At 35.7% G+C, this 17,771-nt stretch overlaps 1 protein-coding gene across 1 annotated transcript; it reads left to right on the forward strand.

The window, feature by feature from the left end:
* The first annotated feature begins 8,958 nt into the window (after positions 1-8,958).
* LOC18422767 (Translin family protein) lies at positions 8,959-17,742 on the forward strand. Its single transcript, XM_006827371.4, has 7 exons — positions 8,959-9,304; positions 9,840-9,936; positions 10,064-10,179; positions 13,132-13,176; positions 14,650-14,675; positions 15,823-15,958; positions 17,400-17,742. Exons 1-7 carry the CDS (start codon positions 8,974-8,976, stop codon positions 17,504-17,506), a joined length of 858 nt encoding a protein of 285 aa, XP_006827434.3. The 5' UTR covers positions 8,959-8,973; the 3' UTR covers positions 17,507-17,742.
* Positions 17,743-17,771: the final 29 nt, after the last annotated feature.

The following is a 17,771-nucleotide window of genomic DNA, read 5'->3' on the forward strand; positions in this document are numbered from 1 at the left end:
CCATCCATAGTTTCAATATACTGTGATAATCATAAATGAAATTCTGTTTCCATTGTCCTTAGCATTATGGTGCATTTTATCCGAGCCAGTTTTTGCGGTGTCATGTCCTAAAAGTGTTTCATCTCCATTTGGAGGGCTTCATGCAGAAAATATAGAGAGTAGTAGATTTGTGTCATGTTTCTTGATGTATCATTTCCCTCTGCTAACCTCAATAGGTTGCCAACCTAATTTTATTTTCCCTCCTTATATACTGTTTCATGACAACTTAAATTTGAAGGTAATACAATATTTAAAAAAAAAAAAAAAAAAAAAAACGCAGGAATGTCAGCAAAATTTGCAGGGCTGTAAAACCTTCTCTCTACTTTCTAAAGTGTGCATGATTTTACTTTTTCTCATAAGTTTTCTGTCCAGCCTATGAATAAGGACTTCCAAATGCAAGCATTAGGGACAACATTTCTTTTCACCTTTTTCTTTTCCCCCAAAATCCGCAGAGTATTTAGTATATCCTCATTCTCTCATAAAGCACCAATTAATATATTTTATAAATACTTGCATCAAGGTTACCATTTCCTCTAATTAATTTAGTACTTCCCAAATTTCCTTCCCCACAATACAAAACCCACCAATTATAGACCGAGAGTCCTTAAAGTTTTGAAAATTTTGGGTATGGAGATATATAGAGCTACTTGGGAAAACTATGGCAATATATTAAGAAGGTCTTCAGTAGATTCAAGATCGAAAATTTAAGTCCATGGAGTAATCCTCTTAGGACATATTTACACGTCGGATGTTCCTTATGCGAGTGCAGTTGGAAGTTTCATGCATGCAATGGTTTGTACTTGTCACAATATTTCTTATACTGTTAGTATTATTAGCATGTATATAGCTAATCCAAGAAAGGAGCATTGACATACGACATAAGGGATTCTACGTTACTTATGGGGTAAATCAGATATGGATTTGGTGTTTGACAATAGTAGCAAGTTTAATGATAATGTTATTGTACATATTGATGTGATATTGTAGGTGATTTGAACTGTAGAAGATTTGTGTTTATACTTGCAAAAACTCCATTTAGTTGGAAATCGATGCTACAAACCACAGTTGCCTTGTTCACAACTGAAGTAGATTACATAGTTGTTAATTAGGTATTAAAAGAAGTCATTTGACCCTACAATAAGATGGGGCTATTGTCTATTGTGACAGTCAAAGCACAATACATTTAGTGAATAACCAGGTATATCATGTAAAAACAAAGTATATTGTGTTTTTCTTTTTTTGCTTGAATTTTTCTTGTTATTGGTTGTGTTTTTCTCACTCTTTACTTGCCAAAAAATCAACCCGTTGGGTTTATACTTCCATGTATAACATCAAATTAAGGCATCGTACTGTTGAAAATATGTGGTCGAGACGGGTGCCATAAGTGTATTAAAAAAATTCTTTGTATACACCAAACCTTCATGTTTTTGGGCACAAGTAATCACTTTCTCCTGACAATATTTGCACCTACTGAAAATTAGTATGCATAAACATCTTCAAGGCAAACAATGGTATGCAAAGAAACAGAAGACCTCACATTTTTCATATCCATTCAAATGCACAAGAATAGCAAAACCTCATAGCACCAAGGTTGCTTTTTTTAAAGAGAAGAGATCGACTAAAAAACTGAATGTGCATAATAGTGCATGTGAATGTGAAATTCAAATAGAGATGCTTTCAACTTCACCCAGTGTGATACCTAAAAATGAAGAGTTATCACTCTTTAATTCTTGACTTGAGCGGTCACAAAATGGTTCATCAAGTACAATCTTTCATGCTGCTAGATGTTCAATAGTTACAGTGTTTCACATTCATTATTATTATCAGTGAAAGCCACATAATTGTGGTATTCGGACATCCAAACAATTGCTAGCAGTGAGAACAACAGTCGCTGGCGGTATGCATTATATCGCTTATACGTACATGCAAACTATATTTTCTCTACACCAATACGAGCATGCAAAGTGCACCTTAAGCACCCGTGAGCCAACGCACATGCACATGCACATGCACGTGCCTGCATGCATGTCGTATGCTCCGGATAAACCTTCTTTTCCCCTGCTTGCAAGAACACATATAAATTGAATGAACCACTATATAAACTTCTGTCTCTTTTCCTCATTTACCATTGTCGGATGAAATATCATTTAGTGTATTTTCAATGCAAAAATATAACAATTTCATTTATTTATTTCAAAATAATATGAAATTATTAGGCATCTATATATTATTTACATACTGAAAGCATCTTCTCATTGAACATTCAATTGATGTATGGCACTACAAAGTCTATCATGCTCCATGATAGTGCATAACTTTGAATCAATGATCTTATCCAACAAATACCACAATATAAACCTTTTTCTTGTATTCTGATTTCATAGGTGCTCTAAAGATGTTCAATATCGTAAGAACTAACTCACTTCCACACTTATGGGATTGTCTACCAAGAAACCATTTACCTTTATTATAAGGAGGTCACAACTGTTCTCACTCATTAGATGTCAAATTGGATGGCTTTGAATGAGTCACGAAGTCCCTAATTTTTTTTTTTTTGAACTTTGTGTCTATTCAATGATACTTTTATAACCACCTATTTTGAAATTCAAGGGAATCGAGTGATTGTGATCTCCTTGTACAAAGGGTAAATGGTCTCTTTATAGACAATCCCCAGACTTATATAGCTCTTGTATATAAAACACTCAAACTGATGTTAGTTATAAACATAATTAAGTGCATAACTTAATGTACTCGTATACAAGTTATCGTTTGACTTATACCTTGTATGAATTTTTCTAGAATGAGTACTTACAATAAAATTGTCATGTCTGGTGGCTAAATAGCTACATGAACAACTTATTATGAGGAAAGGGGCTGGGGTTGTAGTGCTAGCATCCCCACACCTAGTTACCACATCGCGGTATCCATTCCTACTGCTGACCCAATACTTTCAAAATGTAACTCTTCAATCTATTGAAAGAAATGGGTAGGGGGCTATCTTCCCCACTGAATTAGCCAAAAAAAAAAAGCAGCTTATTATTATCAAATCAGCATAAAATTTGGGGTAAAAAAAGACTAGGTTGGGTTCCCGATTACTTTATGAATTCTTGCCCCAATCTCCTTGACATCTTACTGGTATCTTCCATTGCAAGGCCTTTTACTAGAGAACCAACCAAGTTTTCCTTTGACCACACGTACTCTAGGCTTACCCATCATTCTCTTATCATCATCTTTATGGAGTTATATCCAAATGCAATGCATCTAAATTTACCATTGTAGAGATCAATACATGCTCTCAATATAGTTGCATGAATATCACTATGATCGTTGGAATTGGTTTTGACCATTTTGGTTAAAAGTTTCTAAATGATTCATCTTCTTCATAATTGGAATCATACCATAAACTCCGTTTTCATAGTTGAGTGGAATATGAACATTTACTTCTTTGCTTGCACTACCAACCAAAGTAAAACTGCATTTAGGTGTTGAGAGTGAATGTTCAAGTTCTATATTCCATTTCGTGTTACTATAGCCTTCCAACACCTCGGGATAACTAGCTTAATATATTTCATATTAAGTAGGCTCGAAATATACCATGACAAAAAAGATTGTTTTTCAAGGCTCTTTACCTAGGCACTAGTAGATATATATACTTTAATTCTTTTTTTACAAAATTGCTTGTATGGAATGTCGAATCATGTTGACTTTTTAGGTTAAACTGCCAGACGCTTCAGACATGTACTAGATACAACACTCATATTGATATCCATATGGCAACAATGTTGAGCGAGTCAGATATTGATCTTTTATCTCGATTTTTTTTAGCTCTATTGTTTTTGAAAAAACTTCTCAAATTTTTTTTTGAGCTCTATTGTGTACTAGACACAACACCCGTATTTATATCCATATGACTAAGGACAGCTCCAATACCTACATGTGAAGTATCAAACTCCCTCTGAAAATCTTCTCAAAATAAGCAACGCTAAAAGATGTGCACTTGTTTATTTTTCCTCCACAAACTTAAAGATTTCATCTATCGCCTTTGCACATTCAAATGCCCATTTCTTCATGCAATTATAATAGCACAATAAAATGATCTCCTAGAAAAAGTAGCCAAACATAGAAACTCCTGCCTTCTGCCGCTATTAGGTAGAGGACAGAGAATGGGTTTGGTGTGTAAGAGGTAGTTTCCCTCTCTACCAAAAATTTCTCTTTCCTCTACACTTGATCTAGAACTTAAAGAGCAAAGCAAAAAAAATTGAACTAAAAAATTGCTCTCAAATGCTCAAGTTTTTATAAAATGATCAAGCCCCCTCGTACAAACGACCTAAACTTGTTTATAGAAAACAACCACAAAACATGGGTGGATGATCAAAACTACACCAAATTGTAGAAAAATACAATTAAAATAAAATCTCGTTTTTGGACATAATGACCAAAATACCCTTTAGATCTTTTGAGAAAATAACAAAACCATCCCTCCTTAAGGCCTCTTGCCCTTGCTAGACTTCGAAAGCTTTTTCGGACACTTGTGGCGGTGATTCGGGCGATTGATCGTCGTAGAATCGATGCTTAATCCATCACAAACCTTTTGATGCCCTTTGATCATTTTGAAACGGATTTTCATGAAGGGACAAAAATCCAGCCATGTAAATAAACTTCGACCGCCAATTCAGTGCGATCCATGATGTCTTAAGTCCTCATTTGAATCACAAATTAAAGAGGACAATGTCACAATCATTCTGCACCAAATTTCATCAAATTTGGTTTTCCTTTGAGCATATCCCTAATTTGGGAAGTCGTTAGAAGGTGTGATTCTGGCGATCGAAAAATCTTGCCATTTTCAACCTTGAAATTCACATTATTCGGCCTTCAATTGAGCATAAAGTATCATACTGAATTGTAGCCCTTCGCAATGCAGTCGCAACGGACCCATATTTGCGACGATCTGACATTTGGATCTCAAGTTATAACTTCACGAAGTATGAGATGTCTTCCTTTAAAATTCTAATTTTCATGTTTTTGTACTCATCTTCTCTCTAAAAATTCTTGTCTCGGGTCATGTCATGACGCGTGCCATATGTCAAAACGACCGAGTTGTCGATACCTAGCTCATGTCCAAATTTAAGCCGACTCAAAATGAACGAGTTATGAGTATTTGAAAATCATCCCGAGAGGTGAAAACATAGGTTCCATAAATGGAAACTGATTCACCAAGGCTGCACCGCAATAGTATAAAACCTACTCTTTTATGGTAATTTAGGCCCATAATGGTCTTGGAAGGTCTAATTGAGCCCAAATTTGGTCCCTGGGGGTTTTTTGACGTTTCGGATCTACTGGCGATGGTATGGTACTATTTTGAGGCCTCGAAAATAGGGTTGTAGTTATAAGGTCCCTTTTCAATATGATAGGAACTGGATTTGAGAACTGAATTTCGCCCTGATCATACCAAAACTTATCGAAATTTGACGAAACTTTGTGAGTGTCCTTTGGGCATCATAAACTACCCTTTTCATGCCATTCGAAGCTGTTCCAATACCTTTTCAGAGGTTGCACAATTTTAGGTTTATTTTGCAGTGTTTCCATGGTCTGGCAGTGTCTTTGGTACCGGCATGACCAGGTTGTTACTGGCTCTCTCCTTATGTGACTCGAAGATACAAGTACATCAAAATGAGGTATAACACTTGGTTGATCGTTTTAAGAATTCTTATGAGGCTGATAGTGGGATTCAACTATCCATTCATGATTTACTTCTTGCTAGATTGCCGTTAGAATAAGCTCAGTAGTTAGAGAAAAAATTTGAAGAGCAAGAAATCTGATGATGCAGTCTTTGGCTAAGGCTCATGGCCCAGATGGATACTCAATGGTTTTTTTTCAATCTTTTTGGGATATTTTGAAAGATGATATTGTTTAATTATTGGTAGAATTTTATTGGAGGGGTAAAATTAATATTGTCATGATTTCTAATTTTATTCCTTTAATTCCAAAAAAATGTCATTACAGAAATAAAAGATATTCGGCCTATTAGTCTTATTGGTAGTCTATACAAAATCATAGCAAAGATTTTAGCCAATAGACTCCCCTAGGCGATTCACATGGTTGTTTAAGACTACAATCAACATTCTTGAACGATAGGCAAATTATGGATAGTATTTTGGTTGCACAAGAATGTATCCACTCAAGAATCAATGGATGGAAGAACCGGGCCTTATTTATAAGTTAGACTTTGAGAAGGTATATGATAAGGTTGATTGGGGGGTACTACAAAGTATCATGGTTAAAATAGGTTTTCGTTCAATGTGGAGATTATTGATTGACGGTTGCCTATCTTCAACCAATTTTTCAGTTCTTGTTAATGGCAAAGCAACCGATTTTTTCAAAGGATTACGAGGATTGAGACAAGGGGAACCTCTTTCACCATCTTTATATACCTTGGTAGTTAAGAGCTTTAGTGTCAATGGATTGACAGTGCAAAGGATCATACCAGGTGCTAATATTGATAATAATGGTCTTATAGTATAACATTTACAGTATGTTAATGATACCATTATATTTTGTGATCCCATGGTTAAGGAAATCACTTGCCTATGGCTTTTTTTGAAAAGTGTGGAACTCTCAACTGGACTTAAAGTTATTTAGAGTAAAACTAAGCTCATTAGTATTGGTTGTCCGCAAATGGTAGTATCAAGAATGTGGTATTTATTAGGTTGTGGGGTTGAGTCCTTGCCTTGTACTTATTTAGGAATTCCCTTAGTGGATTCGATGCAGTACAACTATTATTATGGATCATATGCCAAGATAAATTAGCAACTTTTGATAACTTGAGAAAGATGAGGTTTATTATCACCAATGTATGTATCCTATGCAAAGGCATTGATGAAACTTCCCAGCATCTTTTTCTCTCATGCATTTTTGTTATATATGTTTGGGATTGGGCTGGTCAATACCTCAATCTGTCGTTACCTTTAGCCCAAAATGTCAGAGCTCTTCTTGATCAATGGATCACACCCAATATTTTCAAAGATGAGAGCTATTCTTTGGAGATCGATGTGGGTAAGCTTTCTTTGGAGTATGTAGAAGGAAAGAAATAGAGGAGTCTTTGATAGTATAAGTACAAATCTGTCTACATTAAAATCGAATATTTTGGTAGTTGCAACTGATTGGTTCCTTGCACATAAGGATAATGTCTTTATTCCTAAAAGTCTTATCATTAGCAATCCCTTGACAGACAATAGGTGTTACCACCAACACTCTTAATTAGGTTATTTGGATACCACCACTAATGAATTCCTTCAAACTTAATTTTGATGGAAGTTCAATTGGCAATCCAGGGGCAGCTAGCTATAGTGGACTCATCAGAAATAATTTGGGTCACATTATATTTTTTTACCCTGGTCTTTGTGGTGTCACAACAACAAATGAGGCAAAAGCACGATGCTTATTAGAAGGTTTGAAGTTACTATCTACTTTGGAAGGGTTTAGGATTACTGAAGGAAAATTGGCAAATATCATTGACTGGAGTAAGAGAAAGGTCCATATTTCTTGGAGATTAAGGACTATTTTTCATCAAATTTGAGATATTTTGTAAACCTCTATGGCAACAGTCCAACATTGCTATAGAGAGGCAAATGAAGATGCCGATGTTCTTGCCAAAAAAGTCCATCCTCCCTATCTGTTAGTTACTTCATTTATGTAATCTCATGTCTTTGCTTGAACATCGTGTACTTTATATTTGAATTAGTGATAAGTTGTACATTACTGTTTTAAAAAAACGAAAGACTATATGTATAGTGTTTCCCGTTGTGTATAGTTGAGCGATCATACTACTCTAAGTTTGTATTGTTGGCATGAGTCTTCTTATCTATTTTTTTTCTAAAACATTTTATTTTTTATGACCAAAATGCCTCTTACCATATTATAATATATTTTGCATGTATCTGTTTTGCCAAGTGAGATACACGCATGTGATTAGATTATATTATAGTAGATGCAAAAAATGGATATTACAAATAACTCCGGGCCATATTAAAATATATTTTATTAGCTCCTCAAATCCCCGATGAACCTAGTTGGGTCGGTTGGCCACCCCTACGAAATATGTTAGCTTACCAATCAAGACTTAAAGAGCCATCTTGAACTTTGTTCCCAACTTTTAGGACCAACAGTTAATCAAGACTAAATATTCTATACAAATATAATTCATGTGAATTTGTATAAAGGTATGGTTTGTACAAGGCTGAGGTCCTAAGGCACACTTTCAAATAGTGCCGAAACATGTTGTTTCAATTCCAAAATCTTTGTGATGTCCTAACAATTTATTTTTATACATAATTATAAAATTGAAAGATTAAAAAATAGTGTATATAGAACAGATATATGAATACCCAAAAATCTAAAAAAACTAACGGTCTAGATAATATATTGCAGGATGTACTATTTCTAATGTATATACATCTTGAGGTCGAGATAATCGAGTTCAGAGCTCTTCAGCATCGAAACAATATTTTCTAGTGAATTTTGAGGTTTTTTTTTAACTATTTCAAGTCAGCTACATGAATCATAATCCACCGTCGTTCTGCTCTATTAAAGGTCAAATGGTAAAATTTGTAAGAGTAAAATTTGTATTTATCATTGCAAGATTGAAATTTACATTTGCTATAGCAAGTAAATATGAGAAAGTATAGAAATAGACCGTTTACTTTTGGTACAAAATGAGATATTAATTTTGACAATTGGATGTGAAATTGGGTGGCTGAAATTAATCCACTAATAAACCCAAATTTCGAATTTTTTTTTTGCCGCACGTCTCATATGGCGCGGTAAGTAATTGTGAGCACCTTGTATGAAAAGCAAATTATTTTTCCAAGGGTAGTTTCTGTCCGAGTGTCATTAAATCCCGAGAGCCAACAGCGCACTCACGCCATTGAGGGAGAAATGAAGCCGTTGCTTCGGCTATCAGACACCATTTCATTGCATTCTCGCCTCTTAATCCCTCGCCTTTTTCTCTCTTCTTTTTCTCTCTCCTCCCCTACTGCCTTCCAAATCCCAGGGCACAAGGAAGTTAGGGCACCTTCTCTTCTCTCGAACCAGAGGTTCCTCTGCTCCTGTGCAAGAATGGAGGAGCAATTTGAGAGTTTCAGGCAGCAGCTTGAGGAGTCGGGTGGAGTTAGAGAGAGAATAAGAGCGGTGGCCATGGAGATTGAGTCTTGTATCAGGTTTATGCACTCCAGTCTCCTCCTTGTTCACCATTCGCTCCCCTCTCCAGGTACCCACATTTCACGATTCTCTCTCTCTCTCTCTCTCTCTCTCTCTCTCTCTCTCCCCCCCCCCCCCCCCCCCCGGTCTTCTGAAAACCAGAAACATTGGCATCTGGTTCGCCAATTCTGTCTCTCTATCTCTTCTTCTTCGCCTCTGCGTAATGTGAACCTAGGAAACGGGTTTGCTCCTCTCTTCGTCTTCTTCTCTGCAAACCACAAAATCCAAGCTCCATAAAACCTGACACCTTCTTTGTCTCTCCCTCCCTCACCGCCCCTGCCCGGATATAAATGAAGCATTTTGGACACTAAGAATGTTGGTAATGCTGGTGGCTTCTAGCAAAAAATTTCCTCACATTTTCTAGTACTTTACTTTGTAAATAAACACACATGCTTTCCTAAGTGGGTGTTTTTGTTTCTTTCTTTCTTTCTTGATAAGCATGATAGATGTACATGTAGCTCCTTCCTTTCATTTGTTGCTTATGGTTATGCTAGGTTTTTATTCATGAGATTAACATTTACTGATCTTGGGGATTATTTTGTTAGAGGTACTTGAGAAGGCTAAAGCCCAAATTAGTACCCTTAGGGATCTTTATCAGAGACTTTCCGAGATTCTACGTGAATGTCCAGGTCAATATTATAGGTAACTTTTGATATTGGTTTCCAGTGCTCTTATCTTTCTTTGTGTAGTTCTTGGTTTATCTTCTGGTTCTTTTGTTTTTCATGCTTCATTGGATTGGGAATGTTAAGTATGTTTTATTCTATTTTAGGTATCATGGAGATTGGAGAAGCGAGACACAGACAGTGGTTTCATTGTTGGCATTTTTACATTGGCTTGAAACTGGCAATCTTCTTATGCATACTGAAGTAGAGGATAAACTTGGATGTGAGGTTCTATCCTCACTTTTCATTTTATTTTTTTGATTTATTGCAAATTGTGATAACAGAATTGCATCAAATTATGGATAGAGTTATTCCTTATTTCCAACTAAATTGTCCAAATTCTCTGGTTCATTGACAATTCTGTGGTTTATAGACAGGCCAGAGCTTCTTTTTTGCCTCTCTTATTATGTGAAGATTTCTCCTACTTATTTTGCTAAGCGAGTTTGTTATGATAAACTTTAAATGGGAGAGCTTTTTATTGAATAAAAGGAACTTACATGTTGCAACCTTTTGCAGTCCAAAGTCTATAGCAGAAAGGGAATTTGTCACTCACATTTGGGTTACCCTGATCATCCAGGGTTTTTCTTATTAGTTTTGTCCTCTTTGGTTATTGGCTGTGAATGCTTTAGGACTTGTGATGATTCTCAACTATTAAAATAATATAGATTTTCTTTGTTGAACATTCATATTTCATCCACTGAACCCTTTAATTCATTACAGGTGTGGGGTTTTGCCCCATTGCTTCTCTATTTGGGTTATATACTTTGTTACATTCTTTGAGGACTTTACTAGAGTGCCATGGATTTATGTTTATGAAATAAAAATATTTCTGAGCAATGCTGCCCTAGGTTAATATATAATACAATTCAATGGTCAGACTTTTTTTTTTCTTTGATGATGCAGCTGAGTTTGTGATCAGGAACATGTTTGGGTATGTTCATGAGAACCTTCCTCAAACTCCATGTCCAGCTGCGCTATAACAAAGTGGACTAGCTTAGCGAAAAAGGACAATCTTCATGAACTCACGTGCTGCTGGAGATTTGTTGGCCAGAAGATATGTAATGCTTGCTATCAATAGGTTACCTACACAGCTTGAAAATGTATCGCTATTGCAAAAATTGTTTGATAGGCCTCTTATCATTAGTCACTCAAACCAGTTGACTGTACTTTCTTTGTCCATCAGACCGAAACTGCTGAGGATACATTATTTGTTGTTTAGGTTAAGTGTGCACTTTGTGGGTAGTACACCACCAGAAAGGTTTACAAATGTTTTGAGTCCCACAAAACACATGCTTTCATTTTTCATGTCCTGCTGACTTCTTTGAAGAGACCTATTTCTGTAGAGCACCCAAGTCGTTCCTTCTTGATTCATCCCAGTGGGAGGTTCACCGATCTTTTTCTTTGAATTTTAGGTTCGTCCCTGTCTTACTAGCTAGCTCTGTATCTATAGTAGTTCCTTTTGCACATGAACCCTGATTATGGACAAGACATGGTTTGAATTTACCCAGGCCTAGGATCATCTACTTACTATCCAATTGAGGAAATAAATAATTCATACGATGAACATTGAAGCCCAAGGATTTAGCTGTTTCATCAATTTCTTCAATGGTTGGGTATCAGTCCTGCTCTGGACTCCCTTTTTGGCACATCTGCTTTACCAATTGTTTGAGAACAGGAAATCAAGTATTTATCCCATTCAATGATTTGTTCTGTACAATGCTATTCTATTATTTTGTTGTTTCTGTAGTTTCTCTTTCAGAAGCTAGTGACTTTATAATATTTATTGCCCATAAGTAGTAGACAAATGCCATCGAAGAATAGATTCAAGATCATGGGAAGAAAAGGCACACAATCATTCCATTCTCTGAGAGGAAGATGTCTATTGGATGACCATGGGTCTACACAACATAGTTAGAAGTTGGATGTAATGACTAATGAGAATATGCAAAGATATAAAGCAGTCAGTGGCCAAGAGCATTCACTTGGGAGAAGGTGGTATGTGACGTCATTCAGACACCATACTTAAAAGCAACGGTCAGCTTGCAGACATTTTCACCAAGAAAATATACTAGACTAGACTATAGTATATTTTCTATAAGTTGAATCACAGTTGATATAGATGCACCAACTTGTGGGGAAGGTAGATAGTTATGAGCTGTAAAGTAGCATAACTGTATTTGTCTTTTTTCTGATGTCAGTTTACGTTTGCTATATTCATTAAGTGCATTACTGTACAAGATTTGCCAATTGTCTCACGTAAATTTATTTAATTTATTTGCATAAGGGGTTTAGCACCTGAACAAGAAACAAGCACCTGAACAAGAAACAAGCACAGATTTTTATTTGATATATAATACTGCTTAGGTTGTTCGATATGAAACATAAAAAGTTCGTGATGTGCATCTTGACAGATTGTATTATTGCTTGCACATTATGTAATTTATATGTTGGGTAAATTCCAATTTGCTTTTTTATAGTTGATGTAATTTCTCGGGTAGGTTGCATAGAATTACAACCTTGGACGTTGTGCTCTGCCGCTCAACTCTCTAATTACCTAAAAATTGTAATTCCTTATTTAAGCAAAATAAAGGAAACCGGGAAGTCTAACAGGTAAGGTTGCTACAAATGCCAAAATCCAGTTATATGATTTTTTAACAGGTGACATCCATTTTATGATATTATCTGCTACTATTTCGGATTCTCTGTCAAACATAATGACATTCATGACATTGATAAACTTGATATTCAAGACTTCAAGTCAAATTTTTGTTAGCTTTCCCTCTCATTTCTGATGAATGCCTGAGTCGTTTATATGCAAACTGATTGCCTTTGGGAGAAATCCATTTGGGTAGCCAAGGTTATATGTTTTCTTCCTGAATTTTGGGCACACAAAATAAGGTCTGGCGGCCTTGTACTTTACATATTAGCAAGTTTCAGTTGTGGGAAATGACTATATTGTTTTGAAAAGGGGTTGTGTTGGCACCTCATTTCTGAATGAGTGACTTAATTGATGCATCTCACTTTCTTTCACCAGCCTCAATTCGTATTATTTTACAACATCATCTTAGTTGCCCAAATTCCCCTTCTAAAGAATTATTTTTATGTATACTAGAATTTGCTTTACTTGTGCATTTATAAGCTTGACTAAATTTATGCGTGCCCCTCATTTGTGCAGTGGACGCATCAGATTTTGGCCTTGACATTGAAGATTATCTAATTGGTAAGTTTCTATCCCTCTGCTGAAGCTTGTTCTCTGTATTTTTTCTCTTTTACGTGATTAGATATTTCCATTGGACTCTCTAGATCCTGATAGCTGCTATGAATGATCTTTGGGTTGGGTGCTTGGATCTTCCAAATTTGTGTACCTGGCCTTTCATGGAAAAACTAATTGCGGTGAGCTACATATTGTATTCGACTTTGGATTCATCCTAACCTCCTCTGTACCATAGTCCTGAGCCACAGGGTACTTCCTCTATAGAATTGATTTGCTTAAACATCCAACTGTTAATATGGCCTCCGTAGTAACCAGCTGAACTGATCCAAACATGCCAAACCAACATACCCATTATAGACAGTCTTAGGATCTTAACTAACACTTTCTTCTTTTTTTTCTTTCCTTGTTTTTGTCAAACAAGCTCTCATGACTCTCTCTGAAATTTCTGACCAGCCAAGATCGAAAAATGACTTTTTTACTGCTACCAAAGTCCAACACTAAAACCAGCAATTTGAAATTCTTTCAGGTGTTTTATGAAAATTTGCAAGCCTTTTGAAACCGCGATGATGAGAAGATATACTCCTAACGTGAAGATTTACTATTACCTGCAGCAATGAGTCTCTGTTGTATATTCAAACAAAATTTCACTTACAGACCATGAATTTTCTCTTAAGTGACTATCCATTGGATTCATAGCAACATCTTAGACAAGATAATGCAGATTGGGTCTGATTGCTAGATGAGCACCAATGGGTAGTTAACAACTTAGGGTTTTACGTGTTTTTTCATTCTTCTCCTGCTTTATGGATGAAACAGACCATTCCAATTAGTATCTTTAGCTGCAAGGCCAGAGAACAAAGACTCTGGTTTGTTTTCTTTTTGCTTTTTAAATGTTTCCTAAATTTCAACCACCATTTGGAAGTCTGATGCTTCTCATTTGTTTGTGGGCTACCTGGGGCATAACTGACTTTGTAAACTTTTGATAACATCATTTTTGAGGATTTTGACTGGCTGACACCAATCACCTACCCATTCTTCTTAATGTCATTCATACTATCCCCTTTCTTTTTGGGGTAACTACTTTCCCATTGTTCTTGAGGGACTCCAGTTCTTCGATGCATAGAAGTCAAAACGCATCCTCATTTCTCTCTTCACTCCCACTTTGCCTTGCAGTCTGTAGGTATCATTCTTTCCCTCCCTAGTGAACCTTGGAGTCACCTCCTTTAAAATGCAAAACAAGGAGCTGATTTAAATATTTGCTTACCATTATTTCTCCCCTACTGCCCTGCTGGGTATATTTTTTACTCAAATGGGAAAAGATTCATTGAATTCTCATTTGCTATTGTGCTCATTTTGTTTCCTTCATGGGATTATTTTAATTTTAATTTTAATTAGTGCTATTTGTCTTTGAAATACTGTGATGGAAGATAAGTTCTACTTCGAACTACAGTGATAGAAGATAAAATTTTACTTTTGTAGGTCTCTGTTTCATGGCCAATGAATTGGTGAGTTCTCTCTCTCTCTCTCTCTCTCTCTCTCTCTCTCTCTCTCTCTCTCTCTTTCTTACACACACACACACAATGACACGCACACAAGTGAAGCAAAATTGTTGGAAATGTTTGGGTATATCTCCTGGAATCCTTATTGTCTTTTTTTGTGTGATTGGAAATATCCAAAAATTGGTTCGATCCTCTTATAGTTCATCAAATGAGCTCCAAGAGTATTTGTAGCGTTATATCATGTTTAAGAACTTGGTCGTAAGACTAAGGACTTGCCTCAGTCAACTCGGCTCAGGCACAATTCCCCAATCTCTTCTTTGAATGGGGAAAAAAAAAAAAAGAAAAGGAAAAAAACAATAATGGAATTGGGGTGAAGTAGGGGACTAGATACCTGGAAGTTGGTCGGTATTTACTCCTTTGCCTTTTTCTGCTGGTGTCCTCTTTTTGCGAAGTAATAATGCATGATACTGGATATTGTGGTGAACTTCTCATTATTAAAGAAACTGGGGTATTTTCCTTTTCATTTGTTAGGATCTGATAGCTATGGGGTCAGGTTTCTAACATCCTGTCTTTCTAAATAATTTTCATGAATTAGGGAAACCCACTATGGAATCTGTTGGATAAAAATATAATAGTTTTTTTGCGGAGTGAACAATGTTTTATTCATGGAATCTCCATAAGATTATAATGCTGGATTTCAAATATTTTAGTGTGATCACAATTATATTTGGCTTTGACCTCTTGGACATGTGGCTTCAGCTTGAGAAGTTCCAATGCTTGTTCTGATCAGTATTAGTTTTGCATACTACCTTTGTGAATGGTTTGAATTGTTCCGTATCTGGAGATAAATATGAACCTGGTTCCATGGTTCCAAGTAGGATAAGGATACCAGAAGTCTTCCAGTGTACCACATCTTTTTTTTTATTGAGCAATATCCACTTATGTGCACACAATTCTTTTTCTTTTTTTTTAATTCCTTGACTTCATTTTACCTGACAGAATACACTTTTAGCTTCTTCTTCTTCTTCCTCTTTTTTTTTTTTTGCTCTGTTGCTATTTTAACAGCCTTCTTGGTGCTTGATGGGAGTACAGAGTTCCATGGTTTTATTTTAGTTATTTGGATATTATCACAGAGGTCTATTGTGTTTTTCAGCCCAGGTATGTGGTTAATCAAGTAACAGCTGGGGACTATGATTGCCCAAGAAGAGTATTAAAGTTTTTGACGGAACTGCATGCTGCTTTTAGAATGCTTAACCTTCGAAATGACTTCCTTCGTAAGAAGTTTGATGGTATGTTCTTGCCTGCTCATCTTGAAATTTTTATGCAGTTAAAAGAATATATGGATCCACAAGTTAACAACGAGATAGTTTGCATGGACATTGGATCTCTATTTTTCCATAGTTGTGAAATACAACATTCTTTTTCTTAAAGAATGATAATAGTACGAAAAGATTAGACATTTGTTTAATGGGTATGCAGAAAATGTCAAAAGCATGCAAGCACAATCTCAAAGTTATGAAAAACATAATCATAAAGGTAAAATATCAAAAAGGGGTTGAAATCCTTTACAATATGATTAAGGGGTTAAAAGATTACGAATTACCATTAAAGGTATGCCTCGAAAAATCTATATCCATCAGGTACGTCCTCTATAAAAATGTTGAAAAGTTTCCAAATTGCCCATATTTGGTGTTGGAAAACCGAACAATTAGGGGTACTTTGATAATTTTATCTGCTTTAACCAAATAATAATTGTAAGTAAAATTACTAAAGTACCATTAATTATTTTGGCTTTCCAACACTGAATAAGGATAATTTTTTTGTTTTTTTGTTTTTTTTAAGGATGTGCCTTATATAGAAATTTAAAAACATATATTCAAGTGTAATTTTTAATCTTTTGTCCTCTTTAGTGATATTTAAGGAATTTCAGCCCTTTTTTATATTTTCCCTAACCATAATTATTGAACAATAGAAAAGAATAAAAATGTATATTGTACCTTAAGGCCATATCTCCATCGAGGGGCACTAATCAATAGCTGGAAATTGATTGTACCCTGTTGAATGCCGTGGTGTTTGATTGTACCCTATTGAATGCCCTTGTGTTCCTGTCTTCGGTTCAATTCCAGCCTTTTTGATGCAGGGAGAAAATAATAACAATAATAAAGAAGAAAAAAGTTGAGAGAATATACTCGCTTAATATCTGAGAGGGAATCCACCCCTAATGAGATAATATATTCTCTCTCAGGTCCTGCAAGGAAATTCACCCAAAAACGATATTTCTCTCTCTTTTACGTTTTTCCTCTCCTTCCCTATTTTCTCATTTTTCATCTCCCAATTTTCTCTCTTTCCTCACAGATCTCTCTAATCTTCTAATAACTTTTAACTCCCCCTTATCTTATTCCATCTCTATCGAAATCTCCCATAAATATCTAAGCAAACATCCCAAGCCCATGAAAATACACTTTGGAAAACAACTCACGCACTAAAAAACTCACGTCAGTTAACCTATTCTTAAAATTAAAAAAATATAAATAAAAAATTAAAAGAACCGCAATTTTTATTTGCATCACTTCCTGGAAAGAGATATCTGATATAGCCTTGGAGTACTAAATAACATAACCTATTGGATTCTAGTGCATACTCCTGAATTCAAAGTTTGGAACTATGGATACTTACTTTTATTATGGCTTCATGTAGATGACTATGACTGTTTCTTTTTCTCATTTACAGGCATGAAATATGATTTGAGAAGGGTTGAGGAGGTTTTCTACGATGTCAAGATCCGAGGCTTGGCCAAGGATGCAAAATTGGAGGGCACTCAACCATCTGATAGTTGAATGGTCAGTAAGATGCCAAGTTTTTGTATGTTTCTCTTTTGGAGACTACCAGCTCGTTTTTATCAGTGTCAATGGATTCTTGGTCGGGATTCTTACCCATTTGTGATACCTATTGTTCTAATCGTAGTTACAGGGATTGCCCAGCCAAAATCCGGATCCTACCCTTGAGGGAGGAGAATTTTGCTCCTCCATGATCTGTACATTTTGAAATTTCAATTATCTTGAGTTACACAGAATTCAGGTTTCTTACCCTCATATTTGAGGG

This window comes from Amborella trichopoda, chromosome 7 (assembly GCF_054954075.1).
Source record: "Amborella trichopoda isolate Santa Cruz 75 chromosome 7, AtrichopodaSantaCruz75HAP2 v2.0, whole genome shotgun sequence".
NCBI lineage: Eukaryota > Viridiplantae > Streptophyta > Magnoliopsida > Amborellales > Amborellaceae > Amborella > Amborella trichopoda.